This window comes from Pteropus vampyrus, unplaced genomic scaffold (assembly GCF_000151845.1).
Source record: "Pteropus vampyrus isolate Shadow unplaced genomic scaffold, Pvam_2.0 Scaffold76, whole genome shotgun sequence".
NCBI lineage: Eukaryota > Metazoa > Chordata > Mammalia > Chiroptera > Pteropodidae > Pteropus > Pteropus vampyrus.
This window is the reverse complement of record NW_011888857.1, coordinates 331063-345777: the sequence shown is the minus strand read 5'-3', so window position 1 is coordinate 345777 and position 14715 is coordinate 331063. Positions and strand designations below refer to the sequence as shown.

At 35.0% G+C, this 14715-nt stretch overlaps 1 protein-coding gene across 2 annotated transcripts in view; it reads left to right on the top strand.

The window, feature by feature from the left end:
* EIF3M (eukaryotic translation initiation factor 3 subunit M) overlaps nucleotides 1–14715 on the top strand; it is a 23030-nt gene that overhangs the window by 4092 nt on the left and 4223 nt on the right. Inside the window, exons 1-6 of one of the 2 annotated variants that reach the window (XM_011362531.2) lie at nucleotides 808–967; nucleotides 1211–1334; nucleotides 1500–1594; nucleotides 9607–9690; nucleotides 10539–10638; nucleotides 11284–11365. In XM_011362531.2, the coding sequence (XP_011360833.1) occupies nucleotides 843–967; nucleotides 1211–1334; nucleotides 1500–1594; nucleotides 9607–9690; nucleotides 10539–10638; nucleotides 11284–11365 (610 nt within the window). In that variant the 5' untranslated portion in view covers nucleotides 808–842. Of the gene's footprint in view, nucleotides 1–807; nucleotides 968–1210; nucleotides 1335–1499; nucleotides 1595–9606; nucleotides 9691–10538; nucleotides 10639–11283; nucleotides 11366–14715 lie in introns of those variants that run through there. The other variant, XM_011362529.2, reaches the window with a different exon arrangement.

Below are 14715 nucleotides of genomic sequence, written 5' to 3'. Positions count from 1 at the left end.
GCACATACTTTCCATTCATTCTAATCTGTTGTACCTATGAAGTAAGCCTATTTTGAGAAAACATCTTTTTTTATATCAGGCATGTTTTTTGAATGTTTATGGTATGTTTGTTTAGTGTACACACTAAATATGGATAATTTCAAAATGAACTGAATTAAAAAATGAAGGACTTCTTTTCCATAATGTTTAGATTAATATCAAATGGAATATAATCTAAAAACTATTTAATTATTTGGCTGATGCCCTGTTTATTGAGCTAAAATGGAAAATTTTGAAATTGGGAGTCCTGAAATCTCTAGTTAAGGTTTGAGATCAAACTTGGTTTATGACTAATATCTTAACTTGAAAATTAGTGACCCAACCAGAAAGTAGACAGCTTTTATTTCTAAATCATTTCCTACTTGTATGTGCAAAGTTTTCTTCAGTTGGGAAAGCATCCTAGCCTAAGACCTAACCAGTAACTTTCACATGATTGAATATCGTGCTAGTAAAAATTTAAACCTTATATTTAGACATGTAAATCAGTCTTCTGTTTTAGTGGTTGCAAACCAAATCTTAGGTAATAGTGTCCTTCTTTAATAAAACGTACATGTTGTTTTCTGGGTGTTAGCTATACAACAGAGCTGGTTTAGTTTGAATTTGTGTATACTATATTTTAGTATAATGCACACCATTGGAGGAAAAGTGGCCTCTAGAACTGTTTTACAGTAGCCAGATTACATCTCTTTAAAGTATCTTGTGTTTAATGGTCTTTGAACACTGGAAATACATATTTAACTAGATACATTCAGTATTAGAGTATCATCATTGTTATCCTTACATGTGTAGATGTTGAAAGTGTGATGAACAGCGTGGTATCCCTCCTTTTGATCCTGGAACCAGAGAAGCAAGAAGCTCTGATTGAAAACCTTTGTGAAAAGCTGGTCAAATTTCGGGAAGGTGAACGCCCATCTCTGAGACTGCAGTTGTAAGTTACGAACCAAAAGAGGCCCTGTTTGTCTAGGGGCTCTTCATGTTACTGTCACTTTACTGTCAGCTGTTGCTCTTATAAGCTGTGTGACTTTGGACAAGTCACTTAAGCTTTCTGTGCCCCAGTTCTCTCCTTGTAATGTGAAGTTATTAATAGTTGCTGTCCTTGTGGGAGCTGCTAAACCTCAACTTAATCACTATAGTTACTGATCTCAACCTTTTTGTTTGTTTCGTTAACCAGGCTAAGCAACCTTTTCCATGGAATGGATAAGAATACTCCTGTAAGATATACGGTATATTGCAGCCTCATTAAAGTGGCAGCATCTTGTGGAGCCATCCAGTATATTCCAACTGAGCTGGATCAAGTAAGTTATTACGTGGAATAACTTACTTGTTCTGCTTGTCAGAAGTGTGGTTTTATAGCTAAAATTAGTAGCAGTTATGCGTGTTCTAAATGTTATATTTTAAATTGTGAAAAATAATGTTCAGCTGTTTTGCTAAATTTCCTCTTTTTGTCCATTTCATCTTAGGTTAGAAAATGGATTTCTGACTGGAATCTCAACACTGAAAAAAAGCATACCCTTTTAAGGCTACTTTATGAGGCACTTGTGGATTGTAAGAAAAGGTATTCAGAATTAATGAACTAACTTAAAACTTAACAGGCAAAGTAAGTTGAGGCCATTTTTCAAAGACAAATAGGGTGAGTGATTTTGCTCTACTTTGTTCTCCATGGAGTTGCTATAAATCTGTTTCTGTAAATTTCAACTATTAACAATAACTACAAAGTTTAAAATAGTTTTTCCCTATCTTTAAACTTTTTAACCCATTTCCCATTTGCCCCTTGAAAAAGTGTTTGTTCAGCTTCTCTTCTCATTTTTAATCAGATTGTTTTTTTGTCGTTGACTTGTGTGAATTCTTTAAATATTTGGGAATTAGCTCCTTTTTAGAGGTAATGGTTGAAATGGTTGGCAAATATATTCTCCTATTCATTGGTTATCTTTTTTGCTTTGTTGATGGTTTCTTGTGCTGTACAGAAGCTTTCTAGTTTGTTGTAGTCCCATTCATTTAATTTTGCTTTTATTTCCCTTGCCTTGGGGGTCAAGTTCATAAAACCCCTTTGAGACCAAGTCCATGAGTTTAGTGCCTCTGTTTTCTTTTATGCATTTTACTGTTTCAGTTCTTATATTCAACTCTTTCGTTCATTTTGAGTTAATTTTTGTGTGCTGTCAGCAGTCTAGTTTCATTCATTTTGCATGTGGCTTTTTGGTTTTGCCAGCACCATCTATTGAAGAAACTCTCCATTTCATGTTTTTGGCTTCTTTGTGAAAACTTAGCTGCCCATATACGTGTGGGTTTATTTCTGGACTCTCAATTCTTCTGTTCCATTAGTCTGTGTCTTTTTTTTTTTTTTTTGCCAATACCATACTGTTTTAATTATTGTAGTTTTGTAGTATAGTTTGAAGTCAAGAGAGTGTGATATCTCTAGTTTTGTTCTTTTGTCTCAGGATTACTTTGGCTTTTGGGGGTCTTTCGTGGTTCCATACAAATTTGAGGATTTTTCTATTTCTGTGAAAATGCCATTGGGATTTTGATGGGGACTGTATTAAATCTGTATATTGCTTTAGGTTATATGGCCACTTTAACAATGGTAATTTTTCTAATCCATGAACATAGATTATCTTTCAAAAGTGTGTCTTGTTGTTTTCAATGTATAGGTCCTTCACTTCCTTTGTAAAATTTATTTCTAGGGGTGCTATCTTTTTTCTTGCCATTGTAAATGATATTGTTTTCTTCATTTCTCTACCTGCTATTTCTTTTTTAGTATATAGGAGTACGACAGATTTTCGTATATTGATTTTTATCTTGCAATTTTACTGCTTTTTTGTATTGTTTCTAATAGTTTTTTTGTGTGGTTTTAGGGTTTTGTATTATAGAATCATGTCATCTGCAAATAGTGACAATTTTACTTCTTCATTCCCAATTTTGATGCCTTTTATTTTGTTCTCTTACCTTATTGCTCTGGCTAGGACTTTTTGTACTATGCAGAATAACTGGTGAGAGCGGGCATCTTTGTCTTGTTCCTGATCTTGGAAGAAAAGCTTTCAGTTTTTCACCATTGAGTATGTATTAGCTGAGGGTTTGTCATATATGAACTTTATTATATTGAGGTACTTTCCTTCTATATCCATTGAGTCTTTTAACATAAACGTATATTGCATCTTATTGGATGCTTTTTCTGTGGAGTAGCATTGATTGGTTTGTGGATGTCGGACTATCCTTGAATTTCTGGAGAGGCCACCTCTTGATCATCATGTATGATCCTTTTAATGTATTGTATTTGATTTGCTAGTATTTTGTTAAGGATTTTTGCATCTGTGTTCATCAAAAATATTGGCCTGTATTGTCTTCCTTGTGTTGTCCTTGCCGAGTTTTGGTGTTGGTAATGTTGACCTCATAAAATGAGTTAGGAACTATCCCTCCTCTTCAGTTTTTTTTAGAGACATTTGAAGAAGATAGCTATTACATATTCTTAGAATGTTTGGTAGAATTTACCAGTGAAGCCATCTGGTCTTGGACTTTTATTTTGGGACGTTTGTGATTACTGTTTCAGTTTACTTGTGATTGGTCTATTTAGGGTTTTTCTTTAGTGAGTCTAGCCAGAGGTGTGTTAGTTTTCTTTATCTTTTCAAAGAACTAGTTCTTTGTTTCATTATTTTTCTGTATTGTCTTTTTTGTTCTCTGTTTCATTTATTTTCATTCTAATTTTTATTATTTTCTTCCTTCTACTGACTTTGAGCTTCATTTATTCTTTTTCTAGTTCTATAAGCTGTAATCTTAGTGTGAGATTTTTCTGGTTTCTTGAGGTAGGTCTGTTAATGCTATTAGCTTCCTTCGGTATATTTTTTTGTTGCATCCCAAAAATTTTGATATGTTATATTTTTGTTTGTCTCTGTATCTTTTTTTAAAAAGACTTTTATTAAAATATACCTAATAAATGTCTCTATGTATCTTTTGGTGTCTTATTTATTCTTTGACCTAGGTAGCTGCTCAGCATGTTGTTTAATCTTCACACATTGTGTGGTTTTCCCAGCTTTCTTGTAGTTAATTTCTAGTTTCATAACATGATTGGAAAATATGCTAGATATGATTTAAATCTTCTTAAATTTATGTGCACTTAAGAAGAATGTATATTCTGTCACTTTGGGATGGAAAGTTCTGTAAATACCAATTATGGCTATTTGGTGTAATGTGTCATTTAAGGCCAAGGTTTCCTTGTTGACTTTCTGTTTGGGTGATGTATCCATTGCTGTCAGTGGGGTATTTAGGTCCCCTACTATCAGTGTATTTTCATCAGTTTCTCCCTTTAGGTCTGTTAGTAAATGCTGTATATGTTTTGGTGCTCCCAGGTTGGGTGCATGTATATTGATGAGTGTTATGTCTTCTTATTAAATTATCCCCTTTATCATTATAAAATGTTCATCTTTGTCTCATTACCTTTTTTCACCTTGAAATCTGTTTTGTGTGATATAAGCATGGCTATACCTGGTTGTCTCTGGATGCCCTTTGCTTAGAGTATCATCTTCCACCCCTTCACTTTGAGCTATGTTTGTCTTTGTAGCTGACAAAAGTCTCCTGAAGGCAACATATAGTTGGGTCTTGTTTTTTAATCCATCCCTCTCTACTCTCTGCCTTTGGATTGTTGACTTAGTCTATCTATGTTTAGGGAGATATGTGAGAACTTAATACAGCCATTTTATTTTTTTTATTTTCTGATAACTCTGTGTCTCCATTGTTTCTTTTCCCTTGTGTGTGTTTCTTCTATTTTAGTTTGGTGGTTTTCTATGATTTTTTTTTTTTCCTTTTCCTCTTGTTTTATGTTACATGTCTCAACTCTAGATTTTTGTTTCATGGTTACCATTAGGTTTATGTAATAAAATGTTTTATGCATACAATAGCCCTCTTCTGATTGTGTCTTCATTCCTGTGCAAGTTCAGTCCTTTTTGTCCTCCCCTTTTATGTTTTTGTTTTCACAGATTATCCCTTTTTATGCCGTTTTGTTTCCAAATTGCAGATTTTACAGTCTTTTTTTAAAAGGCTTTTTTTCATTAACGTTTATGTTATAATTAAGTGTTTAATACCATATTCTGAAATAGAGTTGCAGTTTCCCTCTTCTGTCACTTATTCAGTTTTGTATACTTTAGTTTTTTTGTTTCAGTTAGAAGAGCTCCTTTCTGCATTCTTGTAGGTTTTATGAATTTCTTCAGCTTTAGTTTGTCTGGGAAAGCCTTTATTTCTCCTTCATATATAAGGGATAACTTTGCTGGATATAATCTTTGCTGGTAGTTTCTCTTTGGTATTTAGAATACTTCATTCCACTCTGGCTTGTAAGATTTCAGGTTAAAAATCTGATCATAATCTAATGGGGTATTCTTTGTAGGTTAACAGTCTTTTTTTCCCCTGGCTGCCTTGAGAATTTTTTCTGTCATTAACTTTTGACAGTTTTAATAGAATGTGTCTTGGAGAAGGTCTTTTTCCATTAAGATAATTAGATGTTCTGGTATCTTCTTGAATTCAAGAGTCCAGCTCTTTCCATAGGTTTGAAACATTCTCATCAATTATTTGTTTGAATAGGCTCTCTGTTCCCTTCTCCCTCTCTTCTGGTATACCCCTTATTCTTATGTTGCTCTTTCTGATGGAGTCAGATGGTTCTCATAGAGTTCTTTTACTTTTATAAATTGTTCTCGTGCTTCTTCCACCTGTGTCATTTCTAGATTGCTATTTTCAAGCTTGCTAATTCTCTCTTCCATCTCGTCTGCTGTGTTACCAATGCTCTTTAATGCATTTTTTTTCACCTCATTTATTGAGTTCTTCAGCTCCAGAATTTGTTTGGTTCTTTTTTTTATGGTTTCAGTCTCTGGCAAAGTACCCCCTTTGTTCGTTGATTTTATTCTTGATCTCATTGAACTGCGTTTCTGAGTTCTTGCATCTCGTTTTTTCATAACTGCAATCTTGAATTCTTCGTCATTTAAATCACAGTCTTCCATGTCTTTGAGTTTTGTTTCTGGGGTCTTTTTATTTTCTTTCTGAGTTACCTTGTTACCCTGGTTATTCATGGTACTTGATAGATTGTTTCTCTGCCTAGGCATTTGAAGTATTTGTGAACTCCTTTAAGTACTGTTTTGCTGTTAATTCAGCAGGTTAATAAATAGAGGTCCTTCTTTTGTTCTCCAGTAGATGGTGCTATAGCGCAAATTTTTGTTTTACCTGCACTACTGGCACCTTTCAAATCCTGGTGGGAGGGTATTGCCTGGGTCATGGAAAACACCCTTTATCCCCCGAAGTGGTACTGGTACCTTTTATGTTCAAGTCACCTCAGTGTCAGGGCAGCACCCCCATGGTGGTGTATCCAGGCAATGGGGTTCCAGGCCTGTGAGTTCCCAGTGCTGCCTCCTTGTAACCAGAAGCTTCCAGCTGCATTTGTGCTATCAGAGGCATCTCTGCTGCTTTTACCAGGTTCCAGTGGCCAGGGGTGGAGGGGAGCAAGTTTGCGTTTCTGTGGCTTTGCCTTCTTGCTGGCAATGGTGGCCACTACTCAGTAGCTCTTACACTGCTGTGCCACGTCTGCACCCCTTTCACCGGGTTTAGCTGCAGTGGGTGCTGGCTGCTCAGGCGGGAATGTTGCTTCTGCCTCTCTCCCTGTGAGGGCTGCAGCCCTGACTTCTCCACTGCATGTCAGCTGGGGCCGGGTATGCTCCTGACTGTGTGTGTAACGCCATCTCTGTCCTTCCTCTGTCTCACCTCCCCTGCTCGTTTCAGTATGCGTGATTCTCTTCACATGTGTGGATCTCTCAGATATATGTCTGTGTTGAGCGGGGCATCCTTTATTAAATCATAGTTGTCCAACTTGTAACTAAGGAGAGAAACAAAGGGGTCATCTCACTCCCCCCATGATGCTTTTCATCACAATTCTTACTCTTGAAACATTTTCTTCATTGGGCTTTTAGTGCCCCTCTCTTGGTTCTTCTCTTACTTTAGTCGCAGCTCCTAATTTGCGGGTTTCTCCTTATTTTCTCTAAACATTAGAATAACTCAGTCCTGGGACTTTTCTGCTCTCTTACATTCATTCCTTATCCATGTTGTTGGTGGTTTTTGCTGTGATTGTGGGAGAGGCTGAGTGCCAAATGCATTTCGGATGGGACAGTTCTTTGTATTGTTAGATTTTCAATTCACCGAAGGACACTTAGCACTCCTGCCCTCACCAACTAAAATACCAATAAGTGCTGCTAAGCCATTAGAACTACAACAGCTCCCGTACACTTCCAGATGTTCCGATGGCGCCCAGTTGAGAGCCTCTGCAGCCTAAGTGCTCTCATCAGTCTCATGCCTTTAAATACCATCTATATGCTAATGATTTTCAAATTTTAATCTCCTGTGTTTCTCCCCTGATTTCCAAATATCCCTCTTATTCTTCAGCTGAGGAAATGCCATTACTAATGCTTCCAGTTGTTCAAAACTAAAACCCGAGATTCATTTTTGGCTCCTCTCGTCTGATGCCCCACATCTAATCCAGTAGCGTATCCTATCAGCTCTAATCAATCTAAAGTCAGACCAACTTCTCACTCTTTCCATTACTACCATGTGGTCAAAGCTACCATTATTTACTTAGATTATTGAAGTAGTCTCTTCACCAGTCCCCCTTTGGGCCTTTTCCCCATACAGTATGTTTTTAATACAGCTGACAGAAAATTCTGTTTAGTATAGATCAGATTATGTTTCCCCTATACTCAGAACCTTCCAATGGTTTCATTCAGAGTAAAAGGCAAAGCCAGCTCCAGAGTCTTGGTACTGGCACTTCTTCCTGAAACACTCTTCTCCCAGGTATCCACGTGGCTCCCTCCCATGTTCAGATCTGCTCAGTTCTTACCTCATCAGAAAGGCCTTCTCTGATCTTCCCTAGACATAGTGAACCTATGTCAGCTACAAAAGCACTATGCTCTCCCAGTCTGGACCAGGGGGGTTGGCACCTATTTTTTTATGACCTGTGTACTAAGAATTATTATTACATTTTTAAATGGTTGAGGAAAAAAATTCAAAGGAAGAATATTTCATGACACATGAACATTATATGAAATTCCAATTTCAGTGTTCATAAAATTTTATTGGAACATTGCCATACTTATGCCAGCTGCTTTTGCTAAAACTTGAGAAGTTGCAACAAAAATCTGCAAAGTCTAAAGGCTGGTCAAGTCCTTCACAGAAAGTTTGCCTACCCTTGTCTAGCCCTACACTCAACTTCGTTTCTGTGCCTGAAACACTTCTTCCGTATTAGGTTAGGTGCCTCCCTTCTATTCAGCACCCTCTACTTTTATCATGGCACTTGTTAAAAGGTTTGTCGGGTTGCAGGCTCATTGAAGACTAGGAACCTGGTCTGTCAACTATTATGTTCCCAAGGTGTTTGGCACATAAGGGGCCCAGAATGGGTGAATGCTTCCTACAGTTAGATGGCTATTTAAACACTAAATTTCTTTCTTTCTGATTTATGCTGTTGATGTGAATTTTTAAGATTCGGTTTTTGTCTAGTACACAAAAAATGTTGGGGTTTTTTTTCCCCTGCTTCTAAATAGAATTCTGAGATTTGCCCTGATGTTATTGTGTGTCAGATAACTGTGTACTTTAAATGGATTATTTTATCTGATCTTTGTGAATTCAGACTTCTTCAGCTGATAAGAGGAACTAGATTAAAATGTACTGTGGCTGCTAAAACTGGAAAATATACCTGTTTACAGCATGGCACAAGAATGAACAATGAGTAAAACAGTTTTTTGTAAAACTTCTTTGAATTCTTATAGTGAGAACACTATGTTTAAGATGCTGGTTACCACTTAACCACTACTATAATTACATATTTTAATAAACCCTAATTTTGTAGGAAGTTTTAGAATACTGTTTAACTTTTTAAAATAGTCATACAGATCTTACTGATTTCTCCCCGGTGGAATCCAGATTGGGGAGTGGGGGGTGTTTTCTAAGAGTTCAAATTGAAGGAATGCATTTAATTATTTTGTACTTTTCACTGTAGTTAAAATTGGTCACCTGCATAATTTTAAGAATAATTTGGAAGGATATCTTTTGTAGAGTTATTTAAATATTTGTGTTGGCTCAACTTCAGCCATACTATCTTAATAGGACACAGAACTTTTCCCACCTAGGGCCTTTATACTTGTCTCCTTCTGCCTGGGAAGTCATTTAACTCCCAACCTTCTACCTCTAGCACTTTTCACAGCCAGTGATTTTATGCTCTTTTGATGTCGATTTATGTGTTGTTTTTTCAGAGACTTCATGTGCCCATTCTACATGAAGTAGTTCCTTCTGTCCTGTCTCTACTTTTTTATTCTGTTATAACATCATTTATTCCCTTAATGGCACATACTTGCTAGTTGTTGTTTTTCCTTAGTCCTGTCTTTCCTGCTAGAAGGAAAGTTCCGTGACTTTTTCCCGTAGAGAGGAGGGACCTTGTCTTTCTCGGTCACCATTGCATGTATCATCAGTACAGTACTTGGCACTTGGTAAATATTTTTGAATGAATGAGTGACAGTAATGAAACTATCAAATTCTTAAAGCAGTATTTCTTTTTAGTGATGCTGCTTCAAAAGTCATGGTCGAATTGCTAGGAAGTTACACGGAGGACAATGCTTCCCAGGCTCGAGTTGATGCTCACAGGTAATGTTAAACACATTGTGCTTATGATGGCTTTTAGCAGCTTAGAAGTGAGCTGCAGTGTTCAGTCATATAACTGAAGTCATGTTTGCATCTATCTGTGCTCCAAAACCATTTGAATACTGTGTGCTCGTGGTGATTCTAAGGGAGATACTGCAATTAAAGGTTTGATATTGGAAGGACCATAGTGCATGTGAACTAGCCACATGGTGTTTGCTGTTTGTGCTCTAGCTGGTATGGGGATGAAAACCCCAGTCTGAAAGATAGACCCTAATCTTAGGTTGGATCTATGAAATAGAAATTATGGTAACTTCTTTAAAGAATTATTGCTTCACAAGGACCTGTGATAGATGTAGAAAGGGTAGTTAATGGAAAAGATCTTCAACTCTGAGGTCATACTACCTGTGTTCAAATACTCCACCACTTAATTAGCACTTACTGGGTAAGTTCTTTCTGAGCCTGTTTTGTTATTCATAAATTGGCATGCTATATGTCTCTAGGGTATTGTGATGATTAAATGAGTTAATGCATGTAAAGCACTCACCTAGAACTAGTGTATTGCAAGATGCTGCTGTTTTATTTATCCTTTGATTACTTTGGTGGTACTTTTTCTCTAGCTATGTTTTTGTCTATAACTTTTATTATTTTTAATCTTTTGTTAAAACAGATATACTTGATGAATAGATTTATTGGCCTGTTTTAACCCCAGTCTTAACACCTTTTCATACACTGTACATATTGAACTCTTAAATACTTTACTGAGTTAAATGTGTTTTGCACCCTGCAAAATCAGTGAAATGTACCTGAATTTCTTCAAGAATCTGAGCTTGGATTTTTGTTTCCTAATTAAGGTGTATTGTACGAGCTTTGAAAGATCCAAATGCATTTCTTTTTGACCATCTTCTTACTTTAAAACCAGTCAAGTTTTTGGAAGGCGAGCTTATTCATGATGTAAGTAGTTTATCCTTAATGTGAAAAATGTTCTCTTTTCCTAAATCTAACATACTGAAGCAGAACTGTTTTACTTTGTGTTAATGAACATGACTATTAGATCTGGAGAGAGAAGAACTGTTTATTCTTTTTATATCAGGAACAGACTGAAATTTAAGACTAGCTTTTCTCCAACTGCTGAACACAATTCTGTTCTTTCTCTTTTTCCTTCATCTCCTCTCTTGCCTGGCTGTTATGAATTTAGATAATACAAATTTCTTTTTAGTATATTGTGTCTGCTAGTCCCAATTAGGAAGATAAATCTGGTATTTAAAAACACATTAATGTACTTTTCAAATGCAAGTATAAATACATTTTGGATTATTTTCCATTTGTACTGTGTCATTACCACCATCTTTACAGCTCACTGTATTTACCATTTCTTTCATCTAAGTGAGTCTTCTATTAAAACAAATGGTGTAGATGGTAATTTGATCAGATTGAATTTTCTGCACTGAAAGAAATGTAAAGAGTTGTGGGAGTCAGTGTCTTAAAAAGAAATGTAAAGAGTTGCTGGGAGTCTGTGTCTTAAAAATATCTTGAATATAAATCTTGATTCTGTATTGAATATTGTATCTATTTTTTGTCTCTTTTTTATCTGTTTAGCTTTTAACCATTTTTGTGAATGCTAAATTGGCATCATATGTCAAGTTTTATCAGAATAATAAAGACTTCATCGATTCACTTGGTAAGTTTTGGGGTTCATTCTTTGCAGGGGTAGAGAGAGATGGGAATGTGCTATTCTAGAACTGTTTTGTACTGTGAGATCCAGCAAATACAATCTTGGCCTTACGTGTAGATTACCTTAACCAGTGGTGTGTAATGAAACAGCAACGAGCATAGGTAGCAACAAACAGTTTAAAAGATTACTCAATGAATTGGGAATCAGAAGGTACAGGAGGAAGCATTTGTGATGGAAAGAGCATGTCAGAAAACCTGGACATTTTTTTCTCTCCATAAGAGCTTCTTGGATCTTAGACCCTTCCAACTCTACCGTGATTCTCTGAGGTAAAGTTCTAGAAATAAGCAGATACGTGAGAAAATTCGGATATAAATAGTTCCATCAATATGTTTTTAAGAGTTTTGGAATGGGGAATGGAGCAGAGACACAACTTAAACGATCACCATTGCTTTGATCATAATTTTAGAAGTACCCATTTAAGAGTTGACAAAATATGATTAAAGGTACTTGTTATTTAAAATAAAGTTTCTTTATTAAAGACCTCATTCTTTATTCATATGCATGGTAATTTATATTTTTGGTGTTTTTCTAAAAAAGCCATAGTCACATAATTGTAACGAGCAGGGATTTTTTTCCACCCCTCTAATACAGTATTTTATGCTTCGTGCACACACACCCTCCATCTCCAAATTAATAGATTATAGAAGTATATGGTATTGTTAAGCAGATCTAAGTGAAGCTGTAGATGGGATCAGAAACAGTTGTGATTTTACATAATGGGAGAAACTGTCCTAACTTTAGTTTGTTGAAGACAGGAAAGTCAGTCTTAGCTTTATGAAATTATCGGTTTTTGAGAGTGAAGTCAGTGATGAAACTAAGATGTTTTGTTTTCCCACTAGACAATCAAAATACATTAGAGGTTGTATTTTCCATATTAAAATTGAATTTCGTCTCCCTGTTCTTTTGAGCTGTACTTAAAAGAATACATTTATATATATAATCTACTTCGATTATACTATTAGTCCTCAATTTAGTAATCATTAATTCCTGTTACCTGTAAATTTTATGCAGACTTATTCTGAACATAAGGCATTTGAAATACATCAAGATAAAGTAGATTTGAGTGTGTTTGTGTAGAATGCTTTGGCCAGGTGCACTAGACCCAGAAAACCACATTCTGTCCCAGTTAATTGTTTTGTGGCATGAAGCCATGTGATGGAATGTTAATGTCAGCAACCTCTTTATTTACGCACCAAGGAAAAAGGAGTAGTAATTAACACTTTGACACTCCCCCATTGATGTGTAATTGACTGTTTCAAAGGAGCACTGGTTCATAAGCTATTGCATGCATTAAAATTACGTTTTCTATATTGCAGCATTTTAAGGCAGGGGTCAGTGACAAATGCAGAAATTGCTCAATGATGCACATTTTTTTATTACTGCATTAAGGTTTTTGACATATTAATAATGAATAAATGTTTCCATAAAATTAGATTTTTTTATAACTTTAAAATTGAAATATGACACAGAACACTGTGACTTCCTTTTTGAAGGTTCTGTTTTCATGAAATAAAGCACAGCTTCCTCATACTTCACTAGCTTAATAGCTTGATTTTGAGAACAAGAGTCCTAAAAGGCTTTAAGTTAGGTTATTTGTTTTGAAGTAGTAGCTTTAAACATCAATTTGAAATGTTTTTAAACGAAGGTTTCCCTATATATATGATAGATAATGGTTGTACATAATTCTAGAAATAATTCTCATTCTTCTAAGTTTTTTGATTTATAGTAAGCTTATAACTGCACAGAGCAGTAAAATTTTATTTCAAGTATTTTTAATTATATCTTAAAAATGTGAAGGAGTTTCTATCATTTTATCATATTAAAAGAGAACTGTATATGCCCACAGAATAAGGAGTGTTAAGGAATTTTCTTCTACTTTAAAATACTGAGAAAAACCTTTAGTATTTGTTCTGCGATAGGAAAACATGACGTTTCTAATTTATTTCCAACCGGAAACCAAATTCTCTATTTTGCCTTTTGTTTCTTGAACCTCCGTGCAAAGTAGCAGTCTTTTATTAGGAATTTGTTTGTAAAAGATGCTTTGGGGAAAACATCTTACTAAATGTGTATATTTTTAGTTTTAGATATAATATTAGAGATTTATTACAACTGAAAATCTGATTACAAATGTATAGATTCCACAGGTGGCAACAGTTTATCAAAACACTTTGTTTTATTAACACTGACGACTTGGGCCAACAGATTATCTTGTGTCAACTGAATTGCCCTAACATGTCCACATGTATAATCTGATGTTATGCAGTTGCTACCTTCTTGCTTCAGAAAGTTAATAAGCATCTAATTTTCATTTGTTAATTAGGGTTAATGTGTGCTAATTGATTTTTTGATGCTTGTGGATTTCCATTAAACCCACTTAGCAATACTTAACTTGGGTACCTCATTCATTTGAGTTATGATCATGTTTTTGTTGAATCTGTGCCAAATAGAAAGCCTGCATCATAATTACTGCTAATTAACAGACTATTATGTGCTATATTAATGGGCTTCCCTAGTCTTCTGCTAATATATGAATATTAACACATTTCAAATTTATTTATGGAGTGCTTAGAGACAACTTTAACAGTACAAACTTGAGGCTGTTAATTATTAAAAAGGTAGTGATAGATCATTTGCTGAGTTTACATAATTTGAAAGTTCAGAAAAAAGGAACATGTAATTCTAGATTAATTTTAGAAACTTGTTTTCATAATTTAGAAACTTGTTTTTATAAGTTATCAAGTACATATGATGTGTTATAATTCAGCTTCTACTTCGGCACAGGTAGACATTGGGATAGTCAGGATTCGTAAATATTTATTTGTATTTCTAGTTGTTTATTTCTAAGGCTACTAGTATTGCCACTTGTGACTATAAATAAGTCATTTAATCTCTTTGCTTCTAAATTTTGTTGTGTTTTGAAATGAAAGGATCTGGACCAGGTAATTCGTTAAGCTTCCTTTTAGGTCTAACAATTGTTTTTGATATGAATAATTGAAACAGCATGTAGCATTATTTAATTATAAGGCAAGATTTGAATTATTTTTTAGTTTTCTGCTTTTGCCTTTGAAAGAATAAGCATCATTGTTAATGGTACTCTTTTTTAAGAGATAGCACACTTTTACAGTTACAACTTTTAAATATTAAATCTAAAGTGACCTGAAGGGAAATGGAACGTTTTTGTAACTGTATGCGTGTGACAATATTTTAAAACTCTTGAACACACAGAACAAATCACCTGTGGCACTATAGTAATAAATGTAGTTCTAGAAAAATAATTTTAAATACTCCATAATTAT